Source organism: Cucurbita maxima, unplaced genomic scaffold, assembly GCF_002738345.1.
Source record: "Cucurbita maxima cultivar Rimu unplaced genomic scaffold, Cmax_1.0 Cma_Scf00003, whole genome shotgun sequence".
Taxonomy (NCBI): domain Eukaryota; kingdom Viridiplantae; phylum Streptophyta; class Magnoliopsida; order Cucurbitales; family Cucurbitaceae; genus Cucurbita; species Cucurbita maxima.
Genome location: NW_019272019.1, coordinates 4391590 through 4403573, shown reverse-complemented (window position 1 = coordinate 4403573; position 11984 = coordinate 4391590). Strand labels below are relative to the sequence as shown.

At 39.9% G+C, this 11984-nt stretch overlaps 3 protein-coding genes across 5 annotated transcripts; all 3 read right to left on the bottom strand.

The window, feature by feature from the left end:
• Positions 1-537: 537 nt before the first annotated feature.
• LOC111477134 (AT-hook motif nuclear-localized protein 17-like) lies at positions 538-1821 on the bottom strand. Its single transcript, XM_023121128.1, has one exon. It carries the CDS (start codon positions 1659-1661, stop codon positions 801-803), a length of 861 nt encoding a protein of 286 aa, XP_022976896.1. The 5' UTR covers positions 1662-1821; the 3' UTR covers positions 538-800.
• Positions 1822-4162: 2341 nt separating this feature from the next.
• LOC111477132 (dnaJ homolog subfamily C member 14-like) lies at positions 4163-6576 on the bottom strand. Of its 3 annotated transcripts, none has more exons than XM_023121127.1 (2): positions 5323-6576; positions 4163-4438 (listed from the first exon to the last, which is right to left on the bottom strand). In XM_023121127.1, exon 1 carries the CDS (start codon positions 6446-6448, stop codon positions 5468-5470), a length of 981 nt encoding a protein of 326 aa, XP_022976895.1. In that variant the 5' UTR covers positions 6449-6576; the 3' UTR covers positions 4163-4438; positions 5323-5467. The 3 variants fall into 3 exon arrangements, with proteins under 3 accessions (XP_022976895.1, XP_022976893.1, XP_022976894.1); XM_023121125.1 differs by having other exon boundaries at positions 4192-4438; positions 5033-6576; XM_023121126.1 differs by lacking the exon at positions 4163-4438 and adding an exon at positions 5036-5126.
• A 554-nt stretch (positions 6577-7130) lies between these two features.
• Positions 7131-11760, bottom strand: LOC111477131 (argininosuccinate lyase, chloroplastic-like). Its single transcript, XM_023121124.1, has 6 exons — positions 11333-11760; positions 10638-11018; positions 9429-9577; positions 8275-8566; positions 7914-8078; positions 7131-7654 (listed from the first exon to the last, which is right to left on the bottom strand). The coding sequence occupies exons 1-6, from the start codon at positions 11663-11665 to the stop codon at positions 7403-7405; spliced, it is 1572 nt and encodes a 523-aa protein (XP_022976892.1). The 5' UTR covers positions 11666-11760; the 3' UTR covers positions 7131-7402.
• Positions 11761-11984: the final 224 nt, after the last annotated feature.

Genomic DNA, 11984 nt, shown 5'->3' with positions numbered 1-11984 from the left:
TTTAGCCCTCATCATCACTTTTTCCCTATGTCATTCACTCTCTCTGGTGATTCCTTGTTTTACCTCTCACTTTTATTACCATTTGTAACAGATCAAACTCACCACTAACAAATATTATCTATTTTAACTCATATTGTACCGTCATTAACTTCATAATTTTAAAACGTATCTATTAAAGAAAGATTTTTACTCTTATTAGAAATGTTTTTTTTAATGAAAGATCTCTGGGTGTTCAATTATAAAATTCTTATAATTAAATAAAAAATACAATAACTATAAATTCTTTTCAATATTTTTAAATGAGATACAACATTTTTAAAAGCGCAATTACTTTAATTTCGAGAATTAAATTGTGATTTAAAGAACCATAAACAATTTTTTAAATAAAAAAGAAAAAAGGTGAAAATGGCCGAGAGAGAGGGAGCCCAAATGTTTTTGGAGAAAAAACCAAAGCAAAGCCATGATACCTTATATCATACTATCGTAGAGAGTCATAAACATTAATAAATAAATAATCGATTGAATCAACCAATTTAATTTCAGAAAGGGAAATTTAATTCCAACACGCAATATTAAGATCATAAAAAGAAAATTTTTGTGTTGATCACATTCCTAAGGCGGTTCAAATTTCGAAGGGTTTTCGAGGGTCGCTTTCGGAATTTCTATAATCTTCGAGGACTGAAGCCTAAATACTCTGAAATTTAACGCAACAAAAATCAAAAGAGAAAACCCTAATTCAAACCTAAGAAAACTTCACAAATTGATTTTGGTAAACGAATTGGAAACGGAAATTGAAGTAATTAGTAATGGCGATGGTGCGGCGGAGCCGGTTGTCTGGCGGCCGGCGTCCATATTACGTCCGATGATGAGTGAGTGCTGTACATCGGGAGAAGACCACAGGTTTCGGTAGGGGCGGTGCTTTCGCTGTCTTTGTTGCCGGAGATCGGAGAGTGGCCTTCTTCCACGTCGCTGAAGGTTAATTTCTTGACCTCGTCCTCGGATGGCAGCCGCTGATACGACGGATTGTTGAATGAGGCGGCTATTACATAGACGGTTCCGGCGCTGATTAAAGATCCGGCGACCAAGCCGCCGAAGATCTGGCCCTGTGGTCCCGCTAGCGTGATGGTGAATCCGTTAGGTATAGGAAACGAAGTCGTTTGAGGAACGAAAGTAGCGCAGACGGAAAGGATATCGAATCGTCCACGGAAAGTGACGGTCGCCACAGGAGACGAAGGCGGCTGCCGGAGAGTGACGTCAGCGATGGTTCCATAAGCGTTGAGAACACAAAGCCCTGTGTTTCGGCAGCGGCAATATCGGGCAACAGCCTCGACAATATCGCTACCACCGGGGACTTCAAGTACATAAGGACTCATCGCCAGCTCAGCCTCGCGGCCGGCGACGACAACGGCCGCCGGCTTCGGCTTGTTCTTGGATCCCGGCGGACGACCTCGGGGGCGGCGGACGACTTCTATGGAAGCTCCATCGCCGGCGGATGCCGATTCTTTAGGGAACATGGTGTGAGTGAGAGGCGAAGGGCCGGCCGCGGAAGCCTCATCGACGGAGGAGGGAGAACCGCGCGGTGGTGGAGTTGCGGCGACGGGGAAGGAACGAGGAAAAGGATGAGAATGGGACGGTGGTTGGTGGTGGGGCTTTGGGAACATATTGGAGGACGGACTTCCGGCTCTCTCTCTCGATTTAGATTGCGTAAAGAAGCATTCACTGCATGTTTTTTCGTTTTCTTTTTCATTTTTTTTAAATAACAAATATATATATATATATAAATATAATAATAATGGGAAAGAGAAAGGGTATGTAGAATCTTCCGGGAAAAAAAAAATAAAAATAAAATATTTAAGATATTTGCATTTTATTTTTTTATTACGAACTCTTAGTACCCAATATGATTTAAATTTTATTTAATAATTCACTTAATTTTTAATTTCTATAATTTTAGAAAGGCAAGGTATAATAGAATTAAAAAATAGTTATTAATATAGAAAAGAAAAGGTTAAAATTAGAATTAATTATTTAATAAAGGAAATAATAGAGAGAGAGAGAGAGAAAAAGGTGTAATGAGGAAGACGACATCTCTTGGACTATTTCTATAAATGGAAGATATGATCGCCACTTCTCTCTCTACACATTTGGGACCATAAACTGTTGTGCCATCTTCCTCCATCCCTCTTTCTATTGGATTATATGATTAATTTTAAATTTTAATTTTAAAATGTTTTATTATTAAACTTTCAATTTTTGGTTTTGTTGCTTACAGGTTTGACGTACTTATATATTTTTAAAAAAATTGGTGATTTCTCTGCTTTATATTGTTCATTGAATTCGTGAGATTCTTCTTTCTCTGTATGCAAATTACTTGAGAAGTAAAGGGATTGAATAAAGGGAAAAAGGGAAAAGGGAAAGAAAGCTCCCCTTAGAGTTTGTCCTTGCATACAAAGGGCATCATAGAAAAATGAATATATATAATGTAGCCCACCGCTCGCCCCGAACCCTACCCCACTTTTCAGGTCATCTAATCTCCGTCATTCCACTTCAGCTCACCACCAGACACCTTGCACATATAGTTTATGAAAGTTGACGATTTGATTTAGGAAAGAAAACGCAAGATATTGGTAGTTTTTTTACAAAATCCAAGAATTCTACCCTTTATCTATCTTGATTCACACTCGATACCACTCGTATAGATTTTCAACTTGAACTTAGAGCGTTGAAAAATAAAGGAAAGACAAAGAGAGACCCACACCCGTCAATTTTGGGCACTGCCAAACCCATGTGGAAGGGTGGAATAATAATAATGAAGTGTAAGATTTGAAATTTTGGAAGGCAATAAGGATTTGAAATAACACGACATGATTGCTTAGCTTAGCTTCCAAAGTCATTATCTTTCCCCACCTTCAATTCAATTTCAATATTTCAATTTCAGGCTGAGCCTACTTTTTCCTCGAAGTATTTCGTATAGAAAGAACACATTTGCAACATCAAGTATGAATTCATGTAATTTGAAGAAACCAAAACGTTGGGATCCCAAAAAGAATCGTTATCAAAGTTCGAGATTGTGTAATCTATATGTTTTTGGTTTGGTCGAGTCTAGTCTAGTTTTGTTAGCTATGAACTGTTCGTCAATACCCAAAAGAGCAACGGGCCAAAATAGGATGGTCTGAATCCAAGTGTTTCTTTTTTCTCCTTCAAGTTGTCAAGTGGCTAAGAAGAAATGGCATTGAAAAAGGTTTGGAGGCAAGAGAATGACATCTCTTTGAACAAAAGTGGGTTGAGAAAGCAAACCAACCTAGAAAAGCAAAGGCCATATTTTCCTTCCCTGGATCATCTGCCAAATACAAACAAAGAATCCAACCGTAGAACTTGCAGTTGAAATCAACCCATCAGAGACAAATCAATCAAGTTGGCCAGAAATGAGTTTGTTCCTATCGGGTTCGGGATAGCGATATAATAGAGCGGAGTAGAAGAAGATACAAGAGGTGTACAAATAGTAAAATAAGCTAAGTTTTCGAGGATAAGATCTCAAAACAAAAATCTATGATTGACAAGGAAGTTGCATTCTAACTTCCTCCATCCATGCTCTTGGCGATATCGAAATCACGAGGATTCACAATGCCGAGTCAAACATGTCTTATAAACTTTACACTATCTTATAGAACACCCAGCACAGCAGTGTTATCCATCAGGTTAAAATCTACCTATCAGTCAGAAATCAACCCAAGTAAGCCAGAATTTAATGTATTCCGGCTTGCTGCCGTATAACCGTACAGCATCTTGATTTGTGACACTCTCCCCCACTTAACCTAATCATCAATCTCGATGACTTTCTCGAGGACACAATCGTATTGCCAATTGTGACACTTGGCAAGAACCATTTTATATGTTTCATGAGAAATTCATAGTTTTAAAACTCGAGACAGATGTACAACTTATAGTACAGATCCTGTTCAAATAAGGTCGTTCCTCGAGAAATTATAAGTGTTACCACCGCATTACAAACTTCCTTCATCTATAAACAGAGTGAAGATCTCACAGAATAGAATAATTTATCTACTGTATACTGATGAAGGGAATATATACTTCAAAGGAGTAAGGAAAGATCCGCATCCCCATCCCACTTGAATAAGAGATTATAAAGGGGCAGAGGGTATAACCAAAAGCAACTATGGCCCATAACCAGATTGCAACAAAAAAAAAAGCATAGATAGGTCCAATAACTATGAAACCAACGGTAGCAAGTCAGGTTGAGATTCAGTCTCAACACATTAATTTATAAGTCATAAAGCTGATAGATACATTACATAAGACGTGTAGTTTTGATCTGCTCACCAACTAAAGTCCAACAGAAATCCAGCATTGATTGAAGGGAAGAACTTCCCCATAGCCGATGCTGACGACGGATAGAAGAAGAGCAACGCTTAAGCAGCTAAGTGAACAAGATCAAGAAACAAACAAATTGATTAATAAATGACTTTTCACAACAACAATTTGCTCAAAATCAACCTTTTTGTGCAAACTAATCTGCAACTCAAAGGATGACTAAACCCAAGTCCACCGCTAGCAGAAATTGTTCTCTTGGGACTTTCCCTTTCGGGCTTTCCCTCAAAGTTTTTAAAACACGTATGCTAGGGAGAGGTCTTCACAACTCTTATAAAGAATATTTCGTTCTCCTCCCCAATCAATGTGGGATCTCAATATCCACCCCCTTCGGGATCCAACGTCCTCGCTAGCACACTGTTCGGTGTCTGGCTTTGATATCATTTGTAACAGCTTAAGCTTACCGTTAGCAGATATTGTCCTCTTTGGATTTTCCCTTCTGGTCTTCCCCTCAAGGTTTTTTAAAACGCATCTATTAGGTAGAGGTTTCCACACCCTTATAAAGAATGTTTCGTTCCTCTCCCCAACCAATGTGAGATCTCACATCCATCCCCTTCGGGCCCGAACTATTAACTGTGAAATGGTTCAATAGTTGGTGCTTAGTTCAAGAAGAAACCAGGATTAAAGGAACCTAGCCACTTACAGAACTATTAACTGTGAAATGGGCAACTCCCATTTCGAATCCATAATTCAGTTCATGAGATGATAGGCGTCAACTGTGATGTGTTCATAGCAACCTGCAGAAAGTGGTTGGCAGTGCAGCCTCAAATGGGATCGGATAAAGAACTCCAAATTATCATTGGTGGTTTGAATAAAGTTACGTATTACATATGAACATGCAGAGGAAAATCAGGAACTGCCCATCTAGTTTCTACATCTGAAGCCTAAAATCAACAAAGAAAACAGTAAGCTCAACATTGCACCAAATGTTACCTCAGGTTTCCCCAGCTTCCGCCGTCTTTGTTCTAACTCGTCTGAATATAACCGCTCAATATAAAGACTACAACAACGAGAGAATCAGGCATTTCCAATCGGCTCCATAAATATTATCATAATTCTCGAAAAAAATTACAACAACTTAGGCTGCAATCGGCGGTTTCCGCGGCCTACCCCTCTTCTTCCCTGTGCCAGTGTCACTCACAATCGGAGTCCTAGCAACCACCGCCGCTCTTTCACTACCTGTCACCGTCTTCTCCGCCGCCGCAGTTTTTCCATTCCCACTAGTTTCTTGCGGCCTGTTAGAGAATATTGGGGGCATCCAATTGGGGAACGCTGTCGCAGGTGCCGCTGTTTCGCCACCCTTCCCACCTTTCTCGGGAATTTGAGCGGCAAACCCCATCGGAAAGAAACCCCAGCAGCAATAGTAGGCTTCCTGGCCCTGAACGAGCGGCGGAAGAGACGGAAGCAACACCGCCTGAAATGCCCTCTTGCAATTCTGACACCGCAAACAGCAACCCTCATAAACCCTAGGATATTCCAATAACACGTAACAGTAAGGGCAAGCGGTCCAGAAACTCGATACTTTCACCCGCTGATTTGGAGATTGATCGGCGTTGGCGCCATCGTTACTCTCAAACTCGTGCTCTTTCTTCCAACTGGATCGTTGGCTTCGGCGCACCGGAAATTTGTTCTGCTGGGACAAATCGATCTTAGCAGAGAGACTGAGCTCGTTATCGTAGAGTGATTTCTTCGAGTGGTCGGACAATACAGCCCACGAATCTGCAACCAGCTTGAAAGCTTGATCAGCGTAAGGAAATTTGTTCTTGTCGGGATGTAGAAGTATCGCGAGTCTCCGATACTGCCTCTTGATGAGATCCGAATCATCAGATTGCCGTTCAACCTGAAGAATCGAATACCAATCATTGTGGTTGTTGATTCGCTTCTCCGACGCCAATAACACATCCGCAACCGCTAAGATCTGATCGGAGCCATCCAAAAGAGGCATTGTTTCTTGAGCTAAGATGGCGAAATCTTTGGAGCCTGTGAAATCACGGTTGTGCAAGAGTTTCTCAGCGATTCCAAGCAAGCGTTCTGCTTCAACCTTGTTGGAATTTTCCATCAAATTTTCCTCTGATTCTTCCCGAAATTGGCGGGTCAGTTAGGGAATCGAAAAAAAATATAAAAAAAAATAAGATAAGCGTGCTTCCGATTGCAAAACTAGCACGTTCTTTCGCAATTTGGAAAACTATCGTCAAATGGAACCACTGAAAATACTCTTTTGTCCTAACTAGCACGTTCTTTAGCATGAATTTCATCACCTAACTAGTTAATTTTTGTTTCTTCATTTGCTTTTTTACCTCTCAACTCTCAAAATATACATTTTAATACCCAAATACGGTAGTGAAATGAGATCTCACGTTGATTATAGAGAAGATAAGACCTCACATGGATTAGAGAAGAAATGAGATCTCACATAGATCAGAGAGGAAATGAGATCTCACATGGATTAAAGAGGAATAAGATCTTACATAGATTAGAGAGGAAATGAGATCTCAAGTTGATTAGAGAGGAAAGAGGAAAACAACGCATTCCTTAAAAAATGTGGAAACCTCTCATTAGTAGACATATTTTAAAACAATTAGGCTAATGGTGATACTATCGGACTAAAGCATACAATATTTGCCAGCGGTGTGTTTGAACGGTCACGCAAGGACGTTAGCCCCCAGGGAGGGTGGATTGTGAGATCCCACATCGATTGGAGAGGAGACCGAAACATTCCTTATAATAACATACACGTTTTAAAAACCTCGAACGATGAAGGCCATAACTAAAGTTTATTTAATGTTTAGAGAATAATCCAACCATCAACCATTAGTTAAGAGATACAAAATTCGACAATAAACATTCATATAAAATACTTTTTTCCTTGCACACAGATACCTTAATATATCCTAATTTCAACCCACAGTTATCCATCATACTGCCTAGAATTCGTACCTGTGACCCCAGAATGCTTGCACTGCAGGATCTTTGACTTGAAAACAGCCATTTCCAGATGGCTTGCAAACCAGATCTACAGATTGATTTGGAGTTTATTAACCCAGTATTCGATTTGAGTAGCAACACAGGCAGCTCCTGTGGAACCATACGAACAAAATTTATTAATCGCGTTCTCGGCCCCGAGAAACTCGTAAACGTCCTCTTCAAATACTGGACTTATGCTTCTTAACTCATCCAGACTCAAGTCCTGGAGGCAGCAACTTTTTGTGACACACAAGGCAACAGACTTTCCAACTATATCATGACCTGTTCTGAAAGGTATTCCCTTCAAAAGAAAAAACAAATAGAAGCATCATTAAGGGGACTGATAGTCGGATTGAAATGTCGTTGAATGTATAGGATTCGATTCTACTCATAAAGCATTCAACAATGGAGGCCTCGATGACCTTAGAAGTATTGAAATTGGGTCGTCGTTTGGCTAATATAAATATGCTACTCAGTACAATAACAGACGACTCAATGCTTCTTTCGATATAGTTATTGCAAGAACTACGTTTTGAGGAAAACCAATAGGAACTAGTTACCTTCTTCACGAGGTAATCGGCAAGTGTTGTGGCGTCGAGATAACCAGCAGGTAAAGCCTTTTCAATTCTCTCCCGATTGAACGAAATATTCTGAGCAAACTCAGCTGACACTTCGAGCATCCCCAATATTGTTTTTACGCTGTCGAATACAGGTTCCTTGTCTTCCTGTTCAATATCGAAACGTTTTTTATGACTAAGAAAATGGCATACAGTAAAATGAAGCATTCACCAGGGAACTAAAATTGCCTAAACAACAAAAACACACTCCTGTCGTGTAAGGCTCAACAGCATTCACCTTGGAAGTGTCAACCCTTTCTCATACATGTTACAAATGGTCAAAACAAAATGTGTGAAGATTTACCTGCAAATCACGATTGTAGGCCAGAGGCAGACCTTTGCATAAAGTGAGAGTGGTAACCAAGTCTCCTATGACTCTAGCTGACTTCCCACGAACAAGTTCCATCGGATCGGGATTTTTCTTCTGAGGCATTATGCTACTTCCAGTTGAAACAGAATCATTGGGTGTTATGAATCCGAACTCTTCGGAAGCCCACAACACCCATTCTTCTCCTAGCCTTGAAAGATGGATGGCGGTGATGGCATTGGCAGAAAGAAATTCCAAGGCAAAATCTCGATCTGAAACTGCATCGATACTGTACAGATAAAGAACAATCACTACTGCTATGATACAACTAGTTACGAAAAGAAAAGTAATTTAAACTCCTTATAGACAGTGGAAGCAGAATCAACTAAAGTTTATAGACAGTGGAAGCAGAATCAACTAAAGTTCATTGGCATCCTAACATGGAAGTTGATTCATTCTATAACAGCTCAAACCCACCACTAGCAGATATCGTCCTCTTTGGGCTTCCCCTCGAGGTTTTAAAACATGTCTGCTAGGGAGAGGTTTCAATACCCTTATAAGAAATGCTTCATTCCCCTCTCCTATAACAGCCCAAGCCCACCACTAGCAGATATTGTCTTCTTTGGGCTTCCCCTCAAGGTTTTAAAACATGTTTGCTAGGGAGAGGTCTCCACACCCTTATAAGGAATATTTTGTTTCCCTCTCCAATCAAGGTGCGATCTCATAATCCACCTCCTTGAGGGCCCAGTGTCTTCGCTGGCACACCACCCGGTGTCTGGCTCTGATACCATTTGTAAACGTCCAAGCACACCTCTAGTAGATATTGTCTGCTTTGGCCCCTTACGTATCGCCGTCAGCCTCACAGCTTTAAAACACGGATGTTAAGGAGATGACAATATCTACTAGCGAGAGACATTCCACAGGTTTTTATGGCTTAAATTATTTATTACAGTGAAGGAGACAAGAGTATATGCATGCATACATACATTCATGCCAACGATCGTAAATTTGGGGTCAGCTTCCCAATAAACTGAGAGAAACTCTTAAGAAGAGCGCGAAAATTAAAAAAATATATATATGGCACGCTGATTTAAACTACCACACACACACACGCACAAGAAGAAGATGATCTTTTTAGTGAAGCTTAATACCTATTTCTCAAGGGAGCGGTGAACCCTAAAGCCTCAGCAGTCATAAAACGATCAATAGGTAGGCCAGTGCCAGCCAGCGCACATGCACCTAGCGGGCAAAGATTTAGCCTAACTCTGCAATCCGACAAACGACCAGCATCTCTTTCAAGCTATAAAACAATTATTTTACAACAATCAAGACCTCTAGAAAATTTAAGTTGAGAGACAGAAGTAATAAACTGCTTATAACCTCATTTTATTTAGGAAACCATGATCAAGGTTGATTGTAGTGCAAATTTAACGATAAAATATTGATTCATTTGCAAACTGATCATTAGAAAAAGAAAAAATCAATCAAAGTGAGATCAGATTACCACCATTGATTTGTCCAATAGCAAAGGATCAACATATAAATCCTAACGTTTTCAATGTACACTTGAGGTTCCATGAGCTCACATGGCTTTCTAAAAAAGTGATATAAAGAATGACAATAACCATGTGTGAATATTATATAAGCTATGGTTCTTTTATTTAACAAAAATGTATGTTTCTGACTAAAAAATGAAGGTATAAATAAGGAAAAGCCAAAGAGGACAATATCTACTAGCAGTGGGCTTGGGCTGTTACAAATGATATCAAAGCCAGACACCGAAAGGTGTGCCAGCGAGGACGTTGGGACCCCAAAGGGAGTGGATTGCGAGATCCCCCATCGGTTGGAGAGAGGAGCGAAGCATTCCTTATAAGGGTGTGAAAACCTCTTCCTAGCAGACACGTCTTAAAAACCTTGAGAGGAAGCCCATAAGAGAAAGTTCAAAAAGGACAATATCTACTAGTAGTGGCTAGATAGTTACAAATAGTATCAGAGCCAAACACTGGGAGGTGAGTCAGCGAGGACGCTGGACCTCCAAGGGTGGTGAATTGTGAAATCTCACATCGGATGGAGAGGGTAATTAAGCATTTCTTATAAGGGTGTGGAAACATCTTCCTAGCAGACACGTTTTAAAAACCTTGAGGGAAAGTCCAAAGAGGACAATATTTGCTAACGGGGGGCTTGGACTATTACATAATCCCATCAAGTAGCAGTATAGTGCTACTGCTAGCATCCATTGCAAGGAATTAAAAATATTCATGCATGTACATATGTTGTCTACTGCTTATACTGATTAGTTGAAAACAAGCTCTTAGGCTGCGGTAAAGGAAGGCAGAGGAACTGTACCAGAAGAAGCTTACCTGCTCAACAAAGGCTAAGAGAAGATGCTGAAGTAGAACCGGTTGCGCTCTTTGTAAATGAGTGTAGCCCGGAACGATTAATCCCTCGTTCTTCAATGCCAGAGTTACCATGGAAACTTGAAGGTACCTAATAGCATCTAATATAGCATCAATTGCATCCCGGCACCACAATCGAAAATCAGTTAGAACTTGATCGTTGCGGCTTCGAGCAGTATGTAGCTTCTTCGCAGGTTCACCAATCATATCAATCAAGGCAGCCTCAATGTTCATATGAACATCCTCCCTATCTGTTCTCCAAACAAAATCACCACTTTCAATTCGCCTCTCAATTTCATCCAAACCTTCAATGATACTGTCCCTTTCAGCAACACTCATCAATCCCTAAAGTAATAAGTTTCCAATCTTTAAAGACACAAAAAGGAAAATATTCATGAACAAATTCAACCAACTGGTAAACTACGATTATGCTAAGCAGTTTAAATGTTATCCGCAATCTTAAATCAATGTATACGCTCAATTACACTTCTCAGGAAAGAAACTAGAAGATAAAATCCTCTCATAATGGCGAAACGAATTCATTTCTATTCTTCTGCAAGATTGTTAGTGAAGTTGAACGAAATGCAATTCTAAAAAAAAGAACACTCCTTAACAAATGCGATTGTGTTTAGTCAAAGAAATAGAGGAATCAAAAGAACCTGATTAGCTAGCATTGAAGCATGAGCTCGACTCCCTCTAATATCGTGCTTGTAAAGCTGCTTATCGTAGGAGATCGATTCGGTAAATCGCTCAACCGCATCGGTGACGCTCTCCTCGAAACGACCGCCCCAAAGTTTAACCTCCTTATCAGAGCGATTTTCCGGCCAATCGTCGACGGACAGCGGCGCATCGGCGGTACGAGAGGCTCTGAGAACACCAAACACCGGCAAGGCTCCACGAGCGACGGCGAAAAATGGCAGCTTAGAAGCTGAAACGGAGGACTTAGAGAAGGCTAATGTGGCGGGTAAAAAGTAGGAGGTCAAGCAATCCATCTTCGGCAGCCGGAGAATCTGACGACTGACGGCGAGTCGACGGCTAGTTCGAGCTGTATAATGTCGTGATATTTTGAGGATTGCCTGATATATATAAACCCTCCTTGAAAACCCGTTAAAATATATTTTTGGCTTTCTAAAAAACTTAAATTCTAAAAAATCAAATATGTTTTATAATTTATTATAAACTTAACAATTTTTTTTTTTTATAATTTTTTTAATTTCATGCGAAGTAATATTACATATATATATATATATATATATATATATATATATATATATATATATATATATATATATATATATATATATATATTTT

What these genes read in the sequence shown, in the direction of transcription:
- LOC111477132 (XM_023121127.1), bottom strand. Translation starts at nt 6,448, where the DNA reads ATGGAAAATTCCAACAAGGTTGAAGCAGAACGCTTGCTTGGAATCGCT.
- LOC111477131 (XM_023121124.1), bottom strand. Translation starts at nt 11,665, where the DNA reads ATGGATTGCTTGACCTCCTACTTTTTACCCGCCACATTAGCCTTCTCT. An exon ending in CTTCAATGCTAGCTAATCAG is followed by an intron (nt 11,019 to 11,332) that starts GTTCTTTTGATT and finishes TTATTACTTTAG; the next exon opens with GGATTGATGAGTGTTGCTGA. An exon ending in CCGATTACCTCGTGAAGAAG is followed by an intron (nt 7,655 to 7,913) that starts GTAACTAGTTCC and finishes TTTCTTTTGAAG; the next exon opens with GGAATACCTTTCAGAACAGG.
- LOC111477134 (XM_023121128.1), bottom strand. Translation starts at nt 1,661, where the DNA reads ATGTTCCCAAAGCCCCACCACCAACCACCGTCCCATTCTCATCCTTTT.